At 39.3% G+C, this 25,655-nt stretch overlaps 1 protein-coding gene across 5 annotated transcripts in view; it reads right to left on the minus strand.

Moving 5' to 3' along the window:
* Positions 1-25,655, minus strand: part of cdk5rap2 (CDK5 regulatory subunit associated protein 2) — a 117,934-nt gene that overhangs the window by 19,084 nt on the left and 73,195 nt on the right. For 3 of the 5 annotated variants that reach the window (XM_080212173.1, XM_080212178.1, XM_080212175.1), the window contains exons 33-44: positions 24,499-24,615; positions 23,241-23,946; positions 20,125-20,357; positions 17,868-17,919; positions 14,783-14,920; positions 13,500-13,747; positions 11,394-11,492; positions 8,907-9,242; positions 7,214-7,339; positions 5,721-5,837; positions 2,796-2,985; positions 726-838 (exon numbers count right to left, since the gene is read on the minus strand). In XM_080212173.1, the coding sequence (XP_080068299.1) occupies positions 726-838; positions 2,796-2,985; positions 5,721-5,837; positions 7,214-7,339; positions 8,907-9,242; positions 11,394-11,492; positions 13,500-13,747; positions 14,783-14,920; positions 17,868-17,919; positions 20,125-20,357; positions 23,241-23,946; positions 24,499-24,615 (2,475 nt within the window). The remainder of the gene's footprint in view (positions 1-725; positions 839-2,795; positions 2,986-5,720; positions 5,838-7,213; positions 7,340-8,906; positions 9,243-11,393; positions 11,493-13,499; positions 13,748-14,782; positions 14,921-17,867; positions 17,920-20,124; positions 20,358-23,240; positions 23,947-24,498; positions 24,616-25,655) is intronic. The other 2 variants (XM_080212174.1, XM_080212177.1) reach the window with 2 other exon arrangements.

The raw sequence follows: 25,655 nt of genomic DNA on the forward strand, positions 1-25,655 counted from the left end.
ACAAGAGCAGCCTGCTTGAATGATCCCCCTTTCACAAACATTCACTTCCACAAACAATGGCATACAGTGGCAGCAGTGTGCACCAACTATAAGAACTCACCAAAGTTCTTTAGACAGCATTTCCAAATCCATTACTGCTCCCATCTAGGACAAGGGCAGCATATACATGGTAACACCACCACCTTGGAGTTACTCTCCAAGCACTCACCATCCAGACTTAGAATTATATCACGGTTCCTTCACTGTTGCTGGGTAAAAATCCTGGAACTTTATCCATAGCAGCACCATGGGTGTACTTACACATGTGGACTGCAGCCGTTCAAGAAGGCAGCCCAATGCCACCTTCTTAAGGGCAATAAAGGCTGGCTAAGCCAGTGATGCCCACATTTCATGAGTGAATATAAACACGAGGGTTTTTCAAATTTTCTAGACAGGATTTTGATCGCTCAGGCAACCAAAGGAATGGAGAATGGGCAGGAAAGTGCAGTTGAGACAGCAGGTCTATCATTGGTCAGTATTGAGGTGGCAGAGCAGACACAGGTCCAGGATGTTCTTTTACTTCTGCTCTTGTGCTCCTATACTATGTTAGGTTGGTGCACAAGCTGATTTTCATCATCAGTCAGACTTGGACCACCACGACGTACTCAAATTTTCGTTGAACAAACTCCTGTTCTTAAAATGAAAGGTGGGTGAGGTTAAAATTTCATTATTAAATGCATAACTACCTGTTCTTCCTTCCTCAAGCTGTTCATAAACTCGAAGTTCCATGCGTAATGACTGCAGTAGCTGTTGGTTCTCTGTGAACAGTTGACGTTGTAAACTAAGCTCTTGCTGCAGCCTGTAACAAAAAGTTACACTGGTTCATATCAAAATTATTAAAACAAAATCTTCACACAAACCCTTCTTTCCATCTTCCTCTAAAATTTAGTTACTGCTTTAGGAAGCTTACTCGAACAAAATATGTATCCAAGGAGCTGACAGAGTAACCTTGAAATAAACCAACTGTAATTCCAAGAAAACATTCAACCTTTGGCCCACATTTCAGGGTAATTTTGTCAATGTTTTACAAGGTCGATCATATATGATTTACAGTCTTGGTTTAAATTTTCCCCTTCTGCAGCATTAAGCTGCTTCTTTAAAAACATGGAGCTCTTAATAAAGGAGCTGAGTCTTTGCAGTGTTAGGAAGACTCCACAGATCTCTGGGTGGGATCTGGATGCAAAAGCCCCATCCTTCATTGATATCCTATTTTTGCCAGAAGTGAAAGGAGGTGAGTGTGATTAACATAGGCGTTAATCCCAAATTTAGCAATCTGAGTTTGGTACTAAGCTCAAACGGACCCCATTTTGCTGTTGCAAGGGCTTTAACACAGTGTTTAAGTCACAACATTATGGAGTAGACATAAATATTCTTGAAGGGCAGATAAAGTTTGTTCAACAGTCATGATCTGAAGTTTTTTTAAATCCCCCACTCAAAACTGTAAGATAACTGGCTGCAGTTAAAGAAGAACGTTTGCTAGGCTGCTTTGATTGACATGCCAGCTGGTGTACCATCAGTTCAAGCAGTTTCTTTGTCAAAAGTTCTCAAAGGGCTATTCATTATGAATGTTCCATTCTGGAACATTATAGGCTCACACCTATCATCCACGCAACCTTTCTTCTTTCTAGCACCGCCCCTCCACCCCTCCCCTCCTGCTCTCCATGTAAACTCCCTAGCCTCTCATCTAACATCCATCCTAGGTAGACCTAGTCAGAATGAATGGTCTATTAAATGTGTATGCTTGGCTGAGTTTAAAAAGCTACAATTATCTCAGCAGGGGTTTCTGAGTTCACAGTTTGATTGACAGCTTAGAGGTTATTAAAGATTTAATAAATAGAAGTTATTTTAAACAAAAGATTACTTATTTGAAGACAGTTAAAAGTTTTGATGCTTTCACGAATGGGAGTTTTTATTACTATCAAGCCTGTATTAAAGCAAGTGCTCTATTCAACAGAACAGCTGTATTCAAGAATTGAGGGAAACAGGCTGTATAGCAACTGTTATAGGTTAAAGCTATTAAGGAGGTTATAGTAGGGCACTATGATTGCATAAGAAAATCTCACTGCAATCAGGGAGAGCCAGAGCACTGTGAAAAGGAAAATGTGTTTGACTAATTTATTTAGATCTCTTTGAGTAAGTAGCAAGCAACATGGATAAAAGCGGGCCTGTAGATGTGGTGAACTTGGATTTTCAAAAGGCATTTGACAAGGTGCCACACCAAAGATTACTATACAAAATAAGAGCTCATAGCATAGGGGTAACAAATGAGCAGAGAGAGGATGGTTAGCTAACAGGAAACAGAGAGTAGACCCAAACAGGTAACTTTGAAGTTGGCAAGATATAGCAAGTGGAGTGCCTCAGGGGGTAGTGCTGGTGCCTCAACTATTTACAATCTATATGAATGGCTTGGATGAAGAGACCAAACACACGGTTGCTAAATTTGACAATGTCACAAATGTAAGTATGAGTATAAATTGTGAAGAGGACATGGTGGAGCAGGATTAAGTGATCAAATTACTTGCCCCCAATTCTTAACCAGCCCACCTCAGCACTTGCCTGCTTCTGTGGCCACATCCACTCAGCTTCTGGCGTTAGCAGGCCCTGTCCATCCTACACCCACACCCCCACTCTGTTCCTCTGGAAATAAAATCTTGCGATTCGGGGTAGTTTTTACCAAGGGTAGCCTGATGAGTTGAGAAATTTCCTGACTTGAGCTGCCCTTTTCGGTGTCCAAACTCCCAAAGTGTAGATGTTACCTGTTGATTTCGTCGTGACTGCAGTGCAGCTCATCTTTCAGCCTTCTGCTTTCCTCATGAGCATTAGTAACTTTAGTTTGCAATCGACTGTTTTCCCTCCTCACACGTTCACATTCACTACGCAGGCGTTCACTGGCGGCACTCTTCTTTGAAAGAGATTCCTTCAGTTTCTCATTTTCTCTCTGTTTGTCTGCAGAGCAAGTTTCAAAGAATATTAGCTTTCTCTACCAAGTTTTTTGTATTCAATGATTTTTGAATCTTCAATCAATTCCTTCAAGCTGGAAATACATGGCATTTTTCTTCCTACTTTGTCTGTAGTGAGATGTATTAAAAAAAAACCATGATGTGAACCAGAGGCTTTGGCTGACTAACGAGTTTGCAACAGAATGACAGGACGTACTCATAAGTCTCTATACAGTGACTTCCTAAGTTTGGCTTGCCTATTTACAACAAACTGGGATCAGAGACACTTGAAGGGAGGAAAATTGGAGAGGGAGTCACCTTTTGCAAGACCTCTTGGAGAATTCAAGGATAGCATTGGAAGAAGTTTGGAAATAGGTCAGCTACCTTTTCTATTGGAGAATGAAAAACAAACATCCATTGTCCCCTTTACCTTAAATCACAAGAGAAATAATACCCTGCAAAAAACGACACTCCTGTGTTTGAGTACCATTAAATTGATATGATGTTGATAATCTTAGATTAACTATGATTTTTCTCCATTCAATGTGATTCAACCTTCACATGGTAATAGGTCATTATATAAAGGGAATGGGGTGGAAGAAGAGAAAATCAAAGAATAGCATGACTTTTAAAAATTGACTCTGTCCCTGCTGTCATTATATGGTTCATTTAATCATCTCCAGTCCATACTCTCACAATAATACATTCTACTTTTTCATACGAATTCTACTGAAGGGAGGAAGAGTAGAGGAAACTCGGCTATCAGAAATGCGCCCACATAAATCATGAGGAAATCATAAGGTGGGATTGAGAAAAAGCTGGAATAAATGCAAATCTTGAAAAAAGACTAAATCTTGTATTCTTTATTTGTTTCACCTTTCCACACATCTGAAGTAAATATTTGGAAATGAATAACAATAAAATTATGCAGGAACAGTGAGCCATGGCTGGATTTGTGCTACTGAAGAAATGATCCTTCCACCTGAAAAGTTGTCTGATCTGCTAAGTATTTCCAGCATTTTGTTTTGATTTCAGATTTCCAGCATCTGCAGCATTTTACTTCTGTTGAAGATTGAGGGGAAGTCAGGTAGAGTTATTCAAAATGATAAGGGGTTTTAGTCATGGTAAATTTGGAAATAAACTATTTTCACCGTTTGTTTATGCCTTTGCCTTATCAAGTAACTTAAAATTGACTATCAAAAGGACAAAGATTAGGATTTTAAAAAAACCACGGCAGAAGTTTGTCATTACACAGAAACGCCACCCAGAAATGGCAATGAAAGCTGAATCCATAATAGCTTTTAAAATGACAATGCAGTCACATATGGAAAAGTTAAAAGCGTCGAATGAAAGGACAGGGTGATAGGTCTAGATGGACAGGTCCTTTGAAAAGTCTGGCACAATGAACCAAATGATGACCTTCTGAGCTAATCAATTCTATCTGATGAACTTGATGCTAAGTGCTGAACTGAAAAATACAACCAGAATAGCAAAGAAGACTTACAAGAAACTACAAAGGGTTGTGAATGAAGCTCAGTTCATACGCAAACCAGCCTCCCCTCCACTGACTCTATCTACACTTTCTTGCCTCAGAAAAGCAGACATCGAGGACCTAATGAAACCCAAACATACTCTCTTCCACCTTCTTCCATTGGGAGAAAGATAAAAAAGTCTGAGGTCATGTACCAAGTGACTCAAGAACAGCTTCTCTCCTGCTTCCATCAGACATCTGATTGGACCTACCCTATATTAAGCTGATCTTTCTCTACACCCTAGCTAATACTGTAACACTACATTCTGCACCCTCTCCTTCCCTTCTCCCCATGTACTCTATGAACTGTATGCTTTGTCTGTATAGTGCAAGAAACAATACTTTCCACTGTGTCCTAATACATGTGACAATAATACATCAAATCAAAGAACTGAACTTTCAAACATAAACAATAATTTATGAGTCAATATCACTAAGTTTAAAGATTTTTAAAATTTTCAACTGGAACAATGCTGACCGCTAGAGAAGAAATGAAACACAAATCTTGAAAAAGGCCTTGAATACAAATGGGTGGAGGTAAATTAGCTGCCACGCACGACAACTGCAACAACGTGAAATATTTAAAAGGATACTGCACTGTAATTTCCTCCGTATGGATAATGTTTTATTTAGACATACAGGTTAAATAAATGAAGATTTCTTATTTTGACCAGCTATATAAATTGTTATTTGTTTCAATGTGAATAAATTGGATGCTTTTTCATCTAGTTTGATGTCACCATGGTTTGATCAACAAATGTAGGAATACTGACTAGTTCTGGAATCTTCCAGAAAACCTTGCTCTGCCATCATTTTCTGGTAGAAATTCTAACATTTATTGACAAATCTCTTCCTGTACTCCCAACAAAACTAACCATTTGCCATTGCATTCCAAATCCTTGGACGGCAGTCCTTCAAATATCAAAGTTCTGACATATTACGGCTTCAAGATTTCATGAAGATAGCGCAGACTCGAGGTTTGAAATATACTGAGTAGAATTTTCCAGCCGTTCCTGCTGGTGGGATATACCGGGTTTGCTGTCAGTGGGACTGGAACATCCCACAGGTTCCCTGGCGGCACAGAGTGCAAAGATCCCGCCACTTGTCAATGGCGGGCCACCTCCATAAAGCATACTGTGGGGGGAGTAGCAAAAATCCCATTCACTTTCTGAGCCAATTCTGAACTTAAGTGATTTAACATTAACACCCACCTTTGGAGCTTCTTGTCAGCTGCTCCTTTAAAGCTTTGTTTTGTTCCTTCAGGTAATGAATTTCATCTGCCAGGTGACCAGGATCTTCTGCACCATGGATGAAGATATTTGTGGAAGCTGTAAGTGCATGCAGTTTTATTAGTACTATTTACAAACACATATCATTCCATTGCTGGTTGATACTGTCTTTATTTTTAAATTGGTATTTAAGAAACTTTATTTCTCCACGAATTGGCTCCAATGATTCAAAACGTCAAAACAATAGAACACAGGTCAACATTGACAAACCAATTTTTCAAACTCACACTTGTAACACTTTTATATTGTTAGTTTGGCACTTTATAGAATCATAGAATCCCTAGTGTGCAGAAGGAGGCCAATTAGGCCATCAAGTCTGCATCATCCAGAATCCCACCCAGGCCCTATTCCCGTAACCCCACATATTTACCCTGCTAATCCCCTTACACTAGGGTCAGTTTAGCATAGTCAATCAACCTAACCCACACATCTTTGGATTGTGGGAGGAAACCAGAGCACCCGAAGGAAGCCTACACGGACACAGGGAGAATGTACAAACTCCACACAGACAGTGACCAGAGGTGGAATTGAACCCAAGTCCCTGGCACTGTGAGACAGCAGTACTAACCATTGTGCCGCTATTTAAAAGAGAATGGAGAATAAAAATAGGGAAGTCTTGGTAAAACTATAAGGCACTAGTTAGACCACATCTGGAATGCTGTGAACAGTTTTGGGCCCCTTATCTAAGAAAGGATGTACTGGTATTAGAAGCAGTCTAGAGAAGATTTACTAGGTCGATTCTGGGTGTGGGGCTTACTGAATTTCAGAAGAACAAGGGGCAACTTCATTGCAACATATAAAATTCCCAAGGTGCTTGACAGAGTAGAGGTTGAGAGGATGTTTCCTCTTGTGGGAGAGCCTAGAACCCGAAGGCATAATTTCAGAGTAAGGGTTTAGCCATTTTTAACAGAGATAAAGAGGAATTTCTTCTCTAAGAGGGTAGTGAATCAGTGAAATTCTTTCCGACAGAGGGTTGTAGAGGCTGGATCATTAAATATGTTCCAGGCTGCGATATGACAGATTTTAAGTCCATATGGAGATAAACCAGGAAAGTGGAGTTGGAGAATTATATCAGACCAGCCACGATTGGTTCGAATGGCAGAGCAGACTCCATGGGCCAAATGACCTACAACTGCTCCTACGTCTTGTGGTACTGATACATGCCAAATGGCAGGGAAGTTTGTGATAAGGAATCCAAGGCCACACAAACCTATTTCAGATAGGATGCATGTAGTTAGCTGGGGATGGAAAGATTGACCTCGATACCACCCTGCATTTTCAAAGATTAAACATACATTTATGGTCTACTGTCCAAACTTCAAATTGGCTTTCTTTTGGCCACTGAAAACACAAGTCAAATCCAGACTGAAATTACTGATCCCAGACTAGGTGGAGATTCAAACTGTACTGCTCACCTGGATCATGTTCGGATTCAGCAAGACGACGCTCCAGTTGTTGTCTTAATCTGTCATTATTTCTAATAGATTCTTCCAAGTGTTGCCTTAAACTTCGTATTTCACAAAGATGTTCTGCTAGTAAGCCTAAGACAAAAATAGGGGGAACTAGCACCAGCCATATTTACATAATACCACTGAACTAAACGGGGAAATACAAGTGAAATGACAATAAATCAGAGAAGTACTAAGTTACACTCTTTGTTAAGATAGTGGAATCCAATGACCTATAGGCAATTTGAACTTCTTAGGGCACTGAGCAAAAAAATGAAGGCTGTTAATGCAGTGACCTTCTTCTGGAAAATTCCATCGTTAATTATTTGACAGGCCTGCCCTGAGAGAACATGAAATGTCACACCCATAAAGGTGTCAAGGCCTACTTCAGACAGAGACACCTGAAAGGAAGAGATGAAATGCTGAAGACACTGTAATCTCCTGTGATTGTGGAGACAATGGAGACCACATTTCAGCAGTTATCCAAAAATCCATTTCCTGGTGATTCATGTCTCAAAACGTTTAAAATGGTCAGAGATCAGAGAAAGGATGGAATCTGGGCAAGAAGACTTCCCTTCTAGGAGGGAAATGGGTTAAAAGGCTGCTGCAGACCTGATCAGTGTGTACTGGGTGCCAGTTTGTGAGGGACTCAGAAACAAGAAGAGACACCAAGCTGCCAGTGATCCCCTTTTCTGCTGATGTTGGCCACTTACAGAATTCCTATAGAATTCTGTCCATTATTTCCCTCTTCACAGAAGCTGCCAGATTCAGTATTTTGAGTACTTTCAGTTCTGATTTCAGGTTTTCAGCATCAGCGGTATTTTGCTTTTGTAGTAATGGGCAGTCTGAGGTTCGTGCCTTTGACCCTTAACACAAAATATCCTGTTCCTGTGCTATTTTACTCCCTCTCTCAGAGCCACCTGCAATCTTTGTATCCCATTTCCTTCCATCACAAAAGCTGTTTACTTTGACCTGGCTCTGCACCATCACTGCTGTAATTCTTACAAAAGGATTCATCATCTCTAGACTAAACTCTTCTTGTTACTGGTTTCCCATGCTTCATGTTTGACATAAGTTAATGGAGCAAAGGCATTAATGGAGTTAGGCTGCCGATCAGCTATGATTTTGTTGAATGGCAGAGCAGGCTCCAGGGGCTAGCTCCTAGGTTTTCAACTCCAATTTTTTCCAAAATTCTAATGCATAATTTCTGTCCTGTACTGATTATCGCTTGACCATCATCACAGTCTTTGCTGATTCCTTTTGTTCACTATACCCAGTGTATTAAATTTAAAATCTTCAGTTACCTTTAAATCCCTCAACAGCCTAGCCAATCCCTATCTTTGCAATTGCCTCCAGTCCTATATCCCTGGCCTGAACATTCATGCATTTGCTTCCAGATTTTTGTAATCCCTCCTCCCCAACACTTTATTCTTTCATTCATGGCAAAATATTCATCTGACTTGTTCATTTTTACATCCTCTCCCTGAAACATTTTCCTCTTACTTTCATCAAGAACCTTCACAAAACCAATCCATTCAGCAAATCTGTCAGTTCTCATCCTAATCATTCCATTCCTGGTTCAGCCGCAGTATTCCTTTCGTCTATCTGAATTGCTTCAGCAATAAATTAAAGTTTGCAAGATGTTAATAAAATAAATTACCGGCAGCATTTAGGCCAGGATCTTTTCTTGGCTCGGTGGAAGTTGAAGTTTGTTCATTTGCTATTAAAGATCGATCACTGTGATTAAGTGAATGAGCAATCTGGTTATCAATGTTCTGCTGATTCTCTGTTAAAATGGAGTGATGCAAGTCAAGTTCTGTCTGCAGTGTCGCATTCAAATCTTCCTTGCTCAGCAGCTGCTCGTGAAGTAGAGAGTTCTCTCTCCGGAGCTCAAACAATTTTTGATTAAGCAAGGATGTTTTAGCACTGGCACGCTCAACTGGCCAACCACTCGTGGACGTCACCTCTTCTGGCACTGTGATTCCTTCCACGTTGTCTGTATTGTAGGAAAACAAAGAGAGAAATGACACACCTTTATTTGAAGTACAACTGAAGGAATTGAGGATTACGTGGCAATTATTATGAAAATTACAATTCATTCCAGTATCGCATTATGCACGAAAAGAAACTAATCCAAAGAACTTTCAAAGCATAAATATAGGCTGGAATTCTCCAATCTCATCTGTGGCTGGGATTTTCCAGTCTCACTGCTGTTGAATGGAGATTTGGCTGAGCTGAACACCAAATTCTCCGTTCTCCCTGGCAGTGTAAGACGTTAGAGAATTCCAGCCTTAATGCCATTAGGATTTGATTTGTTCACAAGATAATTTAGTTCCATAGAAAATGTATGATTCACATACAGGAATATGTAAGGAATTAACATTCAACTGAAGCCAGAGCTCTCTGCAATGGAGTCAATTTAACTCTTGTGCTGTCAGGTTCAGTATATTCCACACACCAAGACAGTTCAACAACTTAAACGCACTTTCAAGCAATTTGATTAGAAAAAGAATCCTGAAGGATGATATTTACTACTTATAAGGATTAAGGAAGAAGTACTTCTCCTGAATATGTTCAAAAAAAGTGAAAAAATGCTTAACCCCAATAACACATCACTGTGCAATTGTGGACCAGTGAGAATATTTCCCGCTGATGCAAATCGTGAACAAATTCTGAACGTTTTCATTACTCAAAAATCCAAAAGATGAGCCCTCAAATGCTGCTCAGACATTAAGGAGGCATTCTGAGTGACTAAATCAATACATTTTAAAATAAGCACTTTCTTAGAAGTCCCTTTCTAGAGCACAGCAAAATTCTCTAATCCATTTGAATGAAGAAGACTGAAATGAGGGCTGCAGACAGAAGAAGTGTTCAGATTTTCTGTATTACGCACATCAGCTACAACAGGAAGTCAACGTCCTGAAACTGGTCCAGGTCTATATATCAGGTATAAAAGAAAAAAAAACTACTGAAAAATAAAATCATAAAGGAAAAAGCTAAACAAAAATAAAAATGGATAAAAAGATACAGCAATGACTTTATGATTTCACCTCTGTATGTACATAAACCTATGATGTTGCAGGTTTCAGAAATGATGAGGTTTGTCAAGAACTCTTCAGAAAATTTGATGGTGTAGGCCACATGAAAAATGAGTAATTATGAGGCCTAAAGCAATCAACAAGAATTAGTCAATTGTAAATGACTTGTGCACAAAATGCAACAGCCTGGCATGCTGAAAGATGCATTAAGGCTGGGCGCTGCAGGCTGAAACTTAGTGCACAAGTAGCTCCCATTGGTGTTGGGCAGTCCGATCCCAAAATAAATGCAATAGTTTCAGAAAGGTTGTTATTTAACTCAAAGCAGACTGATGATCAAATGGTGGGCGGTCAATGGTCTCATCATCAACAAAGGAAATAAAACACTTGTGCTTCCCTGATGAATGCGAAGGGAGGCATTTGAAATTTATGTTTAAATTTTACAATCCCTTCCTTCAATGAAAAATCAGCATTCTTAATATCAGTGGGTAGCATTTAAAATATATGATAAAAGCAAATTACTGCGGATACTGGAATCTGAAACCAAAAGAGAAAATGCTGGAAAATCTCAGCAGGTCTGGCAGCAACTGCCAGGAGAGAAAAGAGATGACGTTTCAAGTCCAGATGACCCTTTGTCAAAGCTAAAAGACATAGAAAGTGGGAGATATTTATACTGTAAGTGAGAGAATGAAAGATAAGTCATAGCCACAGAAACCAGGGGAAAAGACTACAAATGATAGTCCATAGAGAGAATGAAGTGTGTGAATGGCCAAACAGGAGAGAAACTAAAATGATGTGAGGGGGGTTGAGGGGAATGGATGAGACAGAGGTAATATTTAGAAAAGGAGAAGCAAAGTGGGAGAAAAGGTAAGGGAAGGAGAATAAAGTAGGGGGAAAGAATGGGGGAGAAGAAAAATAAAGAAAGACTAAATAAATAAGAGGCAGAGAAGAGTAAAAAATTAAATGAAGTAGAATGAAAACAAAGGAGTCGAGGTGGGATAGAGTAAATCATCTGAATTTTCCAGCATTTTCTCTTTTGGTAGCATTTAAAAACTTGAAAACTCAAATATCTAGAGTAGACATGTCAGCATGAAACATAAATAATTGCAAACCTTGAAACTGTGTCCTCGCATCTGGAGAAGAAAGTCCAGATGTCAGTCTTGCTTCTCTAATCTGTGGATCATTCTGCAGGCTTGTGTTTGCATTCGTTGCTGGGAGACCAAAAAAATGTTGGCAGTTGAGAACATAAATGGAAATGTGACATTAAAAACATTACAACAAAATTTTGGCATATTCCACACTGCATTTTAAACATTCACATGTGGAGGTCTAAATATGCAATACTCCCACTGGATTTAGAGAATGAAACCAAAAAAATACAGAGACTGAGTAACCATTGGTAACACTATAGCCCCACATTTCACTCATGCTAAATAAATAAACATCTCCGTTTTAATTTTCATCAATAGAACAATATTAAACTACAGTACAGCATTCTGAGACAAATGTTCACAGGACAGCTTGGTGGACTAATCATCACCATTTGTAACTGAGAGAAATTTTAAAATGTCTCTTTTAGAATTTAAAAGACTATCACTTACTAACAATTGAAGTGTAATTCCTAATCTATTGGAATGAAAAAAAATGGTGAGGAAATTATTTTGTTCACATTAAAATCAGTCACATTAATTTCCAAAGTTCCTAGAAACTCATCTTTAGGGTCGCGTAACATTTGTCTATTGCAACTGACACATAAAATTTCATATTGGTTAAGGGTGCACTTCATAGAAAGCCTCCTATTTATTAGCACTTAATACATTTACAAAACAATCAAACTCAATTTCCAATTTAAGAAAATAATTTAGTGTAATTGCAGCACTTTCCTTACTAGTACATGTCACTGTACCTTTACACGTCTGCATAGCAGCATTAACAATTTTCCTCCATTTCCCACGCATGACACCACTATGCGCAACTCTAATTGGTTTTACCTCTTCACATTTCATTTTCTGATCACGATTCCGTAACAATTATCAGTGGCTGACTTTGCACTTTGAAAATTGCTTTAACTTAAGGGAACTTTGCTTATTTAGGCTACAGTAAATAGACCAGCTTCAAAGGTTGATATTTGGATTTCTAAATGACAAATCAAGTGGTGCAACTGCAAATAGTTCTTCTGGAGTCTTCATGTGGCCTTGCCAAAGAATTTCAATCATACTATCCTTTGTTTACAGGTGAACAGTATCACTTAGATTAAATGACTATAAATTATGTAGCTCTTAAACCTGGAGGACGAAAGAAACAACCCCAACTGAACTTTCAATTGAAGGCTTTCAGAATAATACATTATAGATAGTTACTTTATCAGCATCAGAGGATAGCTTTCTCTCTAACGAGTAGAGAAGCTACAGAGGTACAAACTTATAGGGAAATTATAGAGAGGTGCAAAAACTCAACTGATCGCGGAGGGACTTTCTATATTATTCTAATACAGATATATAGGTATAGAAGCCGGGGAAGAATTTCTGAAGTGTATTGAGGAGAATTTATTCATTATTTTCCTACTGACCTTACAAGAAAGGAGGCATTGTTGGACCTGGGTCAAGTTATAAAGAAAGGAAGCGTCAGTAAGGGAAGAGTGATCATAGTATTATATGGTTTGGCTTAGTCATGGTAAAGGACAAGGTACACTCTAGCTTTTAAAAGAGGACTAATTTCACTGGCCTGGGTAAACTGGAAATGACAATCGGCAAGCAAAACTGTTTCAGAACAATCGACTGCCTTTAAAGATGATGAATTATGTAAAGTTGAGGTACATTGTCTGAGGAATGGGTAGGGGGGAGGGAGAGAGAGAGAGACAGAGAGAGACAGAGATGAAGCAGAAAGGGGTACATACAACATACAATTCCTTTTATGGTATTATCCTAATGCCATTATATGTCAAAAGAATTTACAATCCACAATACCAAGTAGTTTATTCACATTCTTTATGAAGTAAACCACAAGCTATTATACACACACACAAAGTTCAAGGTCACTCCAAAAATATGCAGGTTTGGTGGATTGGCCATGCTAAATTAACCTAAATTGCTTTAGGTTGCCTGGAGACCATGAAAAGAGCTGTATGAAAATAAATGACACAAGTAAATCTTTCAAGAAACATTTCAAGTTTGCTCAAATTTTAAGATTTCATACTTCTGGGTTGGGGTGCAACTTACCTGGTGACTTCTGTGAAAGTCTCCTTTGAAAACTTCGCTGTCTACTATTACGGCTCCTACTTTTATTTTCTCCACTGAGTGGTGGTTCAGATGTGGTCGATCGACTTTCATGTGAACTAATTGAGTTTCTGTCAGATATCTCAGAATCTGAAGAGACTTGGCTGGTGGACGGCACATATGACTGATGTTTTAACTGTTGCTGCAGGCAATAAATGATCTTGTTCTTTTCCTGTATCTCTTTTGAAAGTCTGCAGGGAAAGAAAAAGGCCAGATGAAATGCATTGCATATAATTTTAATTTCACTGCGACTTAGATTTAAATGTTTCCCTCGTGTACATGATTCTCAATGAAAAATGAAATATGCTGAGTGAGCAACAAATCAAAGGGCTGCAGCACTTCAATCTTATCCTGACAAAAATCTTCAAAACACTCAGCTGATTATTACCAAATGTTACACAAGTCATTCACTGCAAGAATCTTACTTGCTTTAAAAAAATACACTGTATTTTTTTTTAGGATAATGTTCAGCAAAATTCCAATGGATATGTTAAGAGCAGAAAGATTTTGCCTCCTCAACTTCAGCTGGTATTTATTAACTTCAACTCATGAAGTCATCATCTGGCACAGAGTCCCCTCACAAAACACTTGACTAAATAATGAAAGCAAAAGGGTCTCTGCTAATTGCACTACAAATTCTCTCTCTATAAGAGGAAAAAGTGACATAATTCACAAACAACCTACTGCAGCATCCATCTGCCTCCAGGCTGCTGGTGCCAATATCTAATACGGGCGGAATTCTACAGCCACGTGCTTCCTGCTGGCAGGAGGAGGCATGTTGCTTGCTAGCAGACAGATTCTCTGGCCCCGCCGCTGTCAATGTGAATTTCCACTGACGTCACCCCACACCAATGGGAAACCCACAGGTGGGGGTGCATTGCCGGTGGGATGTCTACATCTTCAGTTTAAAGTCAAAGTGCATTAATGACAAAGGGTTTGAACAGCAGTATTTGAAATTGAAAACTCTGAACTTAATATTTAATCAGCTAGTAGCTGAGCCACACACACAAATTAGACCCTAATCTATACAAATGCAGTTACAGTGTCTGCATCAAAGCTTAATGCAACGTTTGCAAACTACTGTGCTTATACTTCCACACTATTCTTCCAAGCGGAACACTCAGCAGTAACTTTGTAACAAAGATAGTTGTGTCTTCATGAAGTGCTTCAAACCACTAAAAGATGCTATGTTAATTAGTCCACATTAACATAGAGTATAAACTTACTGCTCAAGTTGCTCTTTAGTTGCCTGTGACAAGGCTTGTTTCTCATGCAGAAGTTCATTCAGCTGCTTGTGCAGCTGTTTGCGCTCACTTTCTAGCTGCTTTCGAAGGTAGAGAACTTCACATTGCAGGCTGCGAGCACTTGCCAAAGAGAAGGAGAAAAGAGACGCTCGGTAGATGGGACTAAATTTGGATAGCATGCTTGTTTACAATTAAGTGCATGCCAAAAGCCACAAGCTTGTTCTAGGCAAGTCTATGGGACTTGTGCTGCCGATATATAGCATGGTAGTAAGTCATGCACTATTCTTACAGCTACTTAAAGCACAGAAAAACGTAGCTCCCTTAAAAATATTGGTTCATTTTCTGGCTTTAACCTCCACAAAGTAGAAGAACTGAATTTTTGACAAAATAACCTTAGCAACAGCAGTAACTTTCAACACGTTAGAATATATCAAGCAGCTTATCCACCAAACATTAAACAACCTCCTTACTGAGCCACTTTTATCAATATTTCACACAGTTTTAAACTTTGCTCATACATTCTTCTGTGCACAAATGAATGAAGAACACAATCATTTCAACTGCTTTAAGAACTTCACTGTTCAGCATTCAAAGGATCTGTTATTTTAAGAACAGTAGCTTGACATTAATAACTGCATTAGGATTAGTGTGCAGTTCTTAGCCTCACCAGATCATTCCATTTAATCAAAGTTGCTGGAACACCTATGCAGACCACTACTTCTGAGGCAGTTGATTTACTTCTGAGAGTAATAGTTGTATTAGTGGTAATGTGCAGTGAACTCTTGCATTTAAAAGTACTACTGCATTTTATTTTGCCCTGGGATGCAATTTTCTGTTCTTTCAAAGCAATGCAGGAAGGGAAATAGATTGCAAATCACACCTCTCATGTTACAAATATCTCTATTTTAATTTGTCCTTAAGACATCAAGCTGTTCAATTAAAAAAGGCACAAAATGAAGAAATCTATTAACTAATTTTCTCATTTGACTACAATAAAATTACCAGCTAATCTCTCTTTTGGATGATTTTGGGTGAAGGATAAATGTTGTCCAGTGCACCAGGAGAAGATTCCTCTCTTTTCCAAAATTATTTTTGATGTATTTTATGTCTGCTTCAATTGTTTAATGTCTCATCCAAAAGACAACACCTCAGGCAATGCACTTCCTCAGTACTGCACTGAAGAGTAAATCTTGAGTAGGAGTTATACCCATAGTAGTCTGACTCAGAGGCGAGGGTAATGTGTCTGGACTGACTTGAACCCCAGCAACACCTATGCAGGCCGCTGTTCTTGAGGCAGTTAATTTATTTTTAGGTATACAAGGCTATGAGTGGCAGCGTCACAGCCGTATAACATTAAAGATTTCATCCAAATATTCAAACTTTTAAAAAGTGGCTCCCTACCAGATCAAAGCTGAATCAAAGCTATGCGAGGTAACAGTGGGATATTTTACACAATTTGGCGTTAGTGGGCACAACGGTCATGCAATGACCAGAGAGTGTCTGCATAAAGTACCTTGTAAACAGGGAAAACATCACTGGCAATCACCGTAACAATTTTAAAAGTAGTTGTCATTATCGCTGATCATCTATTCAAGTTAATTTGATAAAATGTTCAACAAAATGTTTAATGAGAATCTACCTTTGAGGCTCTCACAATAAACACTTCATACGACTCAGATCCTAACCTATCTTTACGCTTTAGATTTTCTGTCTCATCAATAGCCAATGAATTTTTACATTTGTGGAGAAACATTAAATGTATAGTTCAAGCATGGAATTCTTTTCGCATGGCTTTTTCCTTTACCAAAAACAATTGCTATCAGGAGGCTTATTGTAAGTGACAACCATTAAATGTAAAACTATAAATACTACACTGAGATTCAGAAAGTGATAAATCTTGCATTAGCTATTTAACATTATTTCTATGATAAAAGTGCTAGAGAAAAGTTATTTGCTGCAGAATTAAATAATGAATTCATCATTAAAAGACATGACAACTAGCTTATAATTTGGATGACACATTTAACAAGTTAGAAACCATACACTACTACATCCAAAATGATCTTTCCTGAAATGAAGGATGTAGAAATCCAAGAGCAAAACAGTCCTAAAAATTCAAGTGCAACCAACCCAGTTTAACCATCACTGGATTGTACAAAATGATTCAAGGGGTTACACGCTGCCCTTCTTCTCTGACAAATGCAAAACAAACTGTGCAAAGATCTGTCATACTACGCTCTCCGTCACATGCAAGGTTAAGTCTACAACTAAGATACATCTGATGATTACTGAATATGATGAGTCTGTTGCCAACTTTGATACTGTTTGCTTAGAGTCTCTAAATTCTACTTTTTCTACAGTTAAGTAAGATTGGTACACTATGTGAACAGATTGCTGGATATGACATGGATTTCTTGTGGCTAACTTTTATCAAATAGATAAAACAAGCTGATATTGTAAGTTTGTGCAAATGGCTCTGTAATATTATTTGTCTACTTCCAACAATACCGTTATGCCCATTGTTTGGTGTTTTGCCAGCAAAGGTGGCAGCCTACCGTACGGCCCATTTTCCCAGAAAAGCACTATTAATAGACTCACTATTAAGCTGAAAGGACTGGGAGTGATGGAATGTTGAAATGTCATAACTGAAATATTTGGACACCCAGTGCTCCTTTATAAATAAGATTTGCTTTAGTGGCAAACCAGATATTTCCCAAACTATTACTACTTTAGAAAGATTGCAAATAAGACAACGCAAATGATGACAGTCAAGTCTCACTTTAAATCAAGCAGCTGTGTTTTAAAATCGAAATGTCCAGGACAAACGTAATGCAATTAATATTTGAAATTTTAGATTGTTGGGAAATATATTTTCTCTCTTCAAAGTGTCAAAATAATTCCGATCAGCACACACTGGTGCTTTTTAACAGGTTGAGTTTACAAGTGAATAATACAGGTTAACCTTGATTTAATAGCTGGATAACACATCAAATTGGGATGAGGTAAACTGAATGAAGAACATTGAATCATGCTTTGTTAAAGTCTTGCACGTATATTTTGTCTTTACCTTTGAGAGAAATCAAGAAGTGTGCGATCTCCATCAGCTGAAGATACATCCCCTGCAATACATGAACAGGAATGGAAACAGAAAATGTGGGCTATTTCAGTGCACATTTAAATAGTAATTTTAAATATTTTTGTTGCTTAGTACAAATTTTTTAAAGCAGCCATTAAAATAGAATTTTATTTAAACAAATGTTTATAAACTTAACATTTCTTCTGACTGATGGCAGAGATTTGTTAATAACACTTGCAGCAGGAATCCCCTGGCTGTTAAATTATTCCATTTACAACAAAATCTATGTACTTCTCTTGCAAGGTGACTCCTTCATTCCAGTATTTACAACTTCACCCTTAGTCAGAATGGACTAGCCCACTGCACATTTCTCTGAAAGTCTATCTGAAAATTACAGGCTATTTCCTCAGTCTTCCTACATGCATCCTGGCTGAGTATGAAGTAAGCTTAAATACCAATGTCAATTCAAATGGAATCTAATTCCATTCTCTTATGAGCTTAATACCTTCGCATTTAACTAATAAGCTAGTCCACTGTAAGGTTTTAGTTCATTTAACAACTAAAAACATTTGTCATAAACAAATTGGATACCCAAAAACTATAAATTTGCACGTACAGGGATAGTTTTCCACATTGGGTACAATTGATAATTCCAGTACAAATTATGTCTGTTTTACTAGAAGTGTCAGGGTTTGCCAGAGAGGCCAGTGATGGGGGAGGGGAGGTGTGTGTGTGTGTGTGTGTGTGTGTGTGTGTGTGTGTGTGTGTGTGTGTGTGTGTGTGGGTAGATAGGAGGATAGTGATGTGTCGTCTTACTCCACATCACTGTGTGGGACTTATTCCAGTTTTTTTCACGGAAATTCGGCACTTAAAATTTTTTTTTGGAGAATCTCCCTCCTGCTCTATCAAAACTGACTGCAGTACAGACAGCTGATGAGTTAAATAGTCAACTGCCTCTGTAAACTGCATGCACAAAACACAAACTGCCAGGCCCATGAAAATGAGCAGTGCTATGTGTATGTGCGCGTGTGTGGGGAGGGGAACCTACAATACTCAGGCAGTTTCTCCATTTTTTGTCTTGTGACTCAAATCTAGGCCCAAAATCTTCTATGAATCAGGCAATTCGGTCAGCATTTTTGAAAGCGTTTTTTAAATTTTGCTTCAAAAATTATTCATCAAAATACTTCACAGTAAAAGTAGAAAGAGTTGATCAATACAGCTGAAAATGGACTTATCACAAAATATAAGCACTCTAAATCACTGTGTCGGTGAGTCATCATACCAAGAAGGACTTAAAAATATAGAAAAAGTATTTTCTACTTTGCCCTCAATTAGGTTTTAAAGGTAATTTCATTAAAATCCTTCAAACAAAAGGCATCCGTTGGTATCCTCATGTCCAAAAGATCCATCTTAAATTTTTAAAGCCTCCTGGAAAAAATGCAATTCATGGAAATGCCAAATGATGACTAATTTTATCCTGGGAAATGGCCAGATTTGTGGGCAATGTCAGCTTCTAGCATGATATTCTTAAAATTACGTAAACCTGAGTTTGTGCTGAATGGAATTTGCATTTAAAAATTCATCTTTTGCAAGAATTGTACCAGTATAGGAAAGCTGTGCTGAAAAGAATCATCACCATAGAATGGAAATTCTAGATCCTGCACTGTAACTTGGTTTTGCCTTTCGTTTTAATTAAAATTGCAGAAAGATTTTAGAATAGCAGGAAAGAGGGAAGCAAGGACTAACACCGTGGCAGCACTTTTTCCTCTAGCCAGGGATCTGATGCCAGATCCTGCGCAAAGCACCTCAATAATTTTGCACAGGTGGGTTCCCCTCGAGTCACCTGTGGGCTGGCAGCTGATACGCCTGCTTTCTGTCAGCTGGCAGATTTGAAAGTCCTGGCAACATATGTAAATACCAGTTCTGCACATTCGCATCATCTCTCCAACCACCTGTTTTCACCAGATTGTCCGCCCAGTGTGGACAAAACATTGTATTTTTTCAGGAGGGAGTCAGATATAGCTCTAGGGATGAAGGGGATCAAAGGATGTGGGGTGGGGGGGAAGGAAGGAAGGAAGGATCAGGCCATTGAACTGGATGATCGGCCATAATGAACAGTGCAGCAGGCTTGAAGAACTGAGTGGCACACTCCTGCTCCTATTTTCTACACAGCGAGCTTAATATACAGCCTGATAAGTTTTCTTGCAATCTCTGATTTCAAACTCAGCAATTTTTCCAGTGACCTTACCGCCATCAAACTTGTTCTCAAGCTTTTCCACCAGCTCTAAGCTTTGGTTTAACTGGTCACGAAAGGCTTCCCCGACATAATAATCAACATCACTGGCCTGGAGCAGCTCCTCAAAGGCTTTAGTAAGATCCACCAGAGTCTGGTGGTGCAAAGTGCAGATTTTAAAGCTTTCTTTAATCTGCTGTCGGAGGTGTGAGAGCTCCCTTGCTTGTGACTGCACCAGCGAATCATACCTAAATCAAACAGAAAAGAATGAACCATTTAGTTCCCTGTATTTTATATCTTGATTTTTATCAAATTCCAATAGAGCTGCTGTGGGTACAATAATTAAATCCAGCATAATTTACATGCTGAAACCTGAGAACACTGGAGACATTCAGCAGGTTTCTGAATTCTGTCTGATCTGCTGAATCTATTTTAGCTACTCCCACAGAGTTCTATTTTTAAAATGGCCCGTTTATTCCTTTAATTTCAGAGGTCATTCGATGTAGAATTTAAGGGGATACTTTTAACTCCCAATAACAGGTCCATTTGGGTTTCCTAGGAAGTTAAAGCACTAAAAACTTCAAATCAACTCGAAGCTGCCATGAACCAGCCCATTTCTTGTTTCAGCAGAAGTCATATCAACTGATCTGCTCCCAGGAGACTGGTCAATGGCTGAAATCTTTTAAAGAGGCCATGTTTCCCTTCTTAAAAAGATTTCTGTAGGTAGACTCATGTTGGCTGGGGCTCCCAGGCCTCGGGGAACCAAGCAGAAGAAGCAGGAAGGGTGTGATCATTGTGGAAGTGACTTTACAGCATTGCTTGTGGTTCAGGAGTAGCAATGCTTCTTTCAGAGCTAAGAAACCAACCCTATAATCAGCATAAGCACACGCACCCCCCCGCCCCGCCCACCTTAATGTCTTCACTTACCAACCCCCCACTCCCAATAAACCTATCTGTCGTCTCTCCAGACAGACACAAAATCTGACATTACATGCCCTCAACATTCAGGAAACCCACACTGCCAGGTTGCCTGACTATTTCCCCCTCCCCATTACTGCAGGATTACACCTTGATAAATATCAGGCCTATGCTGTAAACCCATGTCAATTTCTCAATGTTATACTGATATTGGATCACACAGATTTGGATGTTTGCTCCCAAATTGGGAGTGCAGGATCCTGACAGTTACCAGCTTCATGAACCTGACCCAGTAGGGTGAAACCAGAGTCTGGACAACAACTCCTGGGGTGAATGCAGACATGTCTGATGCACAGACAGGTTGGCCAAAAGTCTGTAGCACCTTTGTCAGTTTGAAAAAAAGAAAATCCATCCAGCACTCACCCCACCCAGTTACTCCCAATGCTGCCATCCATGCCAACCCATACCACCTCATGCCCTGTACCCACTTCCCATAATACCTCATGTCCCCACTCAACTCCCACAATCCTCCACACTCTCCAAGCCAATATCTGTCCCTGTACCCGAGCAAGCAATTTCTTTTCTTCTTCACTTTAAATTTTTGAAGAATACAAGAGCAGGAATGTACTTCTGCGGCAGTATAAGGCTCTGATCCAACCTCATTTGGAGTACTGTGAGCAGTTTTGGGCCCCATATGTAAGGAAGGATGTGCTAGCCTTGGAAAGAGTCCAGAGGAGATTCACAAGAATGATCCCTGGAATGAAGAGCTTGTCATGTGAGGAACAGCTGAGGACTCTAGGTTTGTACTTGGTGGAGATTAGAAGGGTGAGGGGGGATCTTATTAAAACCTACGGGATACTGCGAGGCCTGGATAGAGTGGATGTGGAGAAGATGTTCCCACTAATAGGAAAAACTAGAATCAAAGGGCACAACCTCAGGTTAAAGGGACATTCCTTTAAAACAGAGATGAGGAGGAATTTCTTCAGTCAGAGAGTGATGAATCTATGGAACGCTTTGCTGCAGAAGGTCAGGTCAGAGATAGATAGATTCTTGATTAGTAAGGGGATCAGGGGTTATGGGGAAAAGACAGGGTAACAGGGATGAGAAAAATGTCTGTCATCATTGAACGGCAGAGCAGATGGCCCGAGTGGCTTAATTCTGCTCCGAGGTCTTATTTCTGACCATAGGGCAGGAACTTTTAATACCTTGGCAGCCCCCTTTGACCAAACAATAGAATCCTGACAATGTGGTTGGAGGCCAGTCAACCCATCGAGTCTGCATTGAATCTCTGAAAGAGCCTCTTAACCAGGTCCACACCACCCCCCACCCCCAACCCTGCACATTTACCATAGAGAATCCACCTAAACAGCACATTTTTGCATTGTTGATTTTGACAGGTCCTTTTGACAAGTGCTTCTGACAGTTATTTTAACAGGTTGTTGTCAGTTCTAAGGAGTTCAACATGCACACTCATGTCTACTTTGAAAAAAATTCCAAATGGCACCCGACCTACCCCAAAAATGTCCTTGGATCAAATCCAAAGGGGTATTTTATCTCTCCAAAGAGGGAATCGCCCTGTCCAAACAAGATTCATTTTGGTAGGAAAAACTTGAATGCAGATTACAGGGTCAACAGCAGGGTTCCGAGGGATGTGGAGGAACAGAGAGACCTTGGGGTTCATATCCACAGATCTCTGAAGGTTGCCACTCAAGTGGATAGAGCCATGAAGAAGGCTTATAGTGTGTTAGCGTTTATTAACAGGGGGTTTGAGTTTAAGAGCCATGGGGTTATGCTGCAACTATACAGACCTTGGTGAGACCACGAAAATGCTTGGGGGCAGGACTTGTATTGTCAACCACTTCTGCTATGATGAAGAGCTTCTCCCTTGTGGCAAAATTTGTTTGATTTTGTTTTTTTTCTTGATTTACTGCATTTGCTTAGTTTAATACTGAAACTCAAATCTTCACACTAACATTTCCCCATTCTCTTGGTTTACCAGTATTAAAAAGATATATGATTGTGCGATGCATATCACTGGGTAACATTGATGTAGTTGCACTTATTACCCATCTCTTATTATGGTTTGCCACAGTGAGACTTAAATTTACAATTGCACATCCTTAATTGTAACCCAATACTACCAAACCTAAAGTAATCTGTATGGAAAACTACTATTCAACTACTATTATTTGCAATGTATTAAAACAATTTACTTTTGAGCTGGTGATGGTGCAGCCAATTTAGTCTGAAGGTGATTCAGCTGATCCTGAAGCTCCTCATTCCTTGCTTTCTCTTGCTGCAACTGATCTTCCAGGTGTTCCATTTGTTCCTTTATCTTTCGCACCTGTTGTCCATCCTGGGAATAGCTAGATACCAGCCAGTCTCCTTTCTCACTCTGGCTTCCTAAATCCAGACTCGGTGATCTTGATGCATGATTTGAAAGATTTCCAATCTTCTGGCTGGGTTGAACAGACAGATCTGAAGACTGTATGGAATGTCTCCTCTGACTATGGTTACTGTCGTCATCCTTTTGAATAGAATCCAATGAGTGTCCTTCGTATGAACCTCTCATTGGAGCTTGATGGCTGTGGTCTGAGACAGTCAACTGGTCACTGGATAGAGAATTTTTGCGCATGCAAGTCTGCAGATGCCGAATAACTTTCTGGTACTTCTCAATTTGTTCCTTTAACTCGGCAATTTGAAGTTTGAGCTCGTTCACGTCATCTGTCTGTCCATAGTCATCAAATACATCAAGGTTCTTCAAGCTAATTTTGGGTGAAATCAAACTCGGTGAACTTGGGTATGAAGTCGATGAGTTTGTGTCAAGATTTTCCATGGAAAAGAAACGGCGATTTAATTTAAGTAGGGAGGGAATGGCTGAATCACCATAATGATGACCTGGCAAATGACTGACTGTGTCTGGGGGAAGAAAATTCAAATGTTAACGGCATACTTTATTAATAATTCCATCCATTTAGTCTTAATCCTGGATTTTGAATGAAATGAATTAAGAGAAGTGCTACGCTTCTCTGCTCCATGCAACAGCCACCACAAACCCCAACAAATTGATGTAATGGAGACAGGACTACAAAAAGCATCCAGCGGTTGAAAGCAGAAGAATAAACATGCAGAAATTTAAGACAAAGTTTGCTGTGCCAATTTATTATTTTCAAGTCAGAGAGTTTGTTGCACAATTGTGCTGCTAAGGTGGAAATTTATTAATTTTATTCACCCAGAACTAGTACCGAGACAACTGAAGCAGTTAGAATCGAGTTGCAGTTGCTTGAATGATCGTGTAACTCACTTATGTATTGGGACTTAACAAGCTGTGGAACTGAAAATAATCAATTAGCACATGTTAGCATGACATGAAACCACAAAGTTAATAACACATGTTTTATAGAAAATAAAGCAGTCCTTTCCCTCATGCTTCCTGAGCATTAGATAGAGCTCTGTGCTCATGCCATCTACCTGGGCTACTGCTCTCATCCCTGTCCGCATCATTTTCACTTTTTCCACAGGTTTCATAACCAAGGTCCTGAACATCCACCTGGACCTCTTTATCATCCTGTTTCAAAGATGATTCAGCTACAGAAAAAATAAGGACAAAAGCGGAGTTCATAACACAGAAGGCTGAAGCAAAACAGCGAGAACGGGTTGCAGACTCAAAATTCCAGAGCAAGCCTTTAAAACAAAAGAAACACGAAGCAACAAATATAAGTACAGCAGCCTTTCATTCCAATACAGTTCAAGTCCCATTGTCTAAATGATTTCACTGTTCAATCATCCTGTTGTTCTTGAGGAGGAAAAAAAGTGGACTTTACTCAAGGTTAGCATCACTGTCCGTGATATGCTTTAGTGGAAAAGGGCAAGTAAATGCAGTCCACCACAATGTAGTCTGACTTGCCTTGCATTCCTTTTTCATCCCAAAACCACCATAAAAATAGAAGAAACCACATCTTCAAAATGCTAACTCCAGTTTCTGGCAGCCAAATCAGCCTCCCATCCATTGACTCAGTCTACACTTCCCGCTACCTCGGTAAAGCATAATTAAGGACACCACGCATCCCAGGCATTCTCTCTTCCACCTTCTTCCTTGGGGAAAAATGTACAAATGTCTGAGGTCATGTACCAACTGACTCAAGAACAGCTTCTTCCCTGCTGCTGTCAGACTTTTGAATGGACTTATCTTGCATTAGTTGATCTTTCTCTACACCCTAGTTATGACTCTAACACTACATTCTGCATTCTCTCCTTTCCTTCTCTATGAACAGTATGTTTTGTCTGTATAGCGCGCAAGAAACAATAATTTTCACTATATGTTAACACATATGACAATAATAAATCAAATCAAAAATACATTGCATATAATACTTAGCACAAATAATGATTAACCTTAAACATTCTTGACAAACAGCAGGTCTCACTTAAATTCAAACTCCGCTGTCAGCTCAGAGCATGACTACATATTTTAATATCATATATTTAACCTTACTGAGAAACTTTGGGAGGTATTTAGTTCAGGCGACAGAGGTCTTGCCTGCTAGCTGGAGAGCAGGCAAGAGACCACATTGCCTCCACTGGCCTGCCAAACAGCTAGCCTTTTCTCGGATCAAGGAACCTATGGG

This window comes from Carcharhinus amblyrhynchos, chromosome 25 (genome assembly GCF_965287045.1).
Source record: "Carcharhinus amblyrhynchos chromosome 25, sCarAmb.v2.hapA, whole genome shotgun sequence".
NCBI classification, from domain to species: domain Eukaryota; kingdom Metazoa; phylum Chordata; class Chondrichthyes; order Carcharhiniformes; family Carcharhinidae; genus Carcharhinus; species Carcharhinus amblyrhynchos.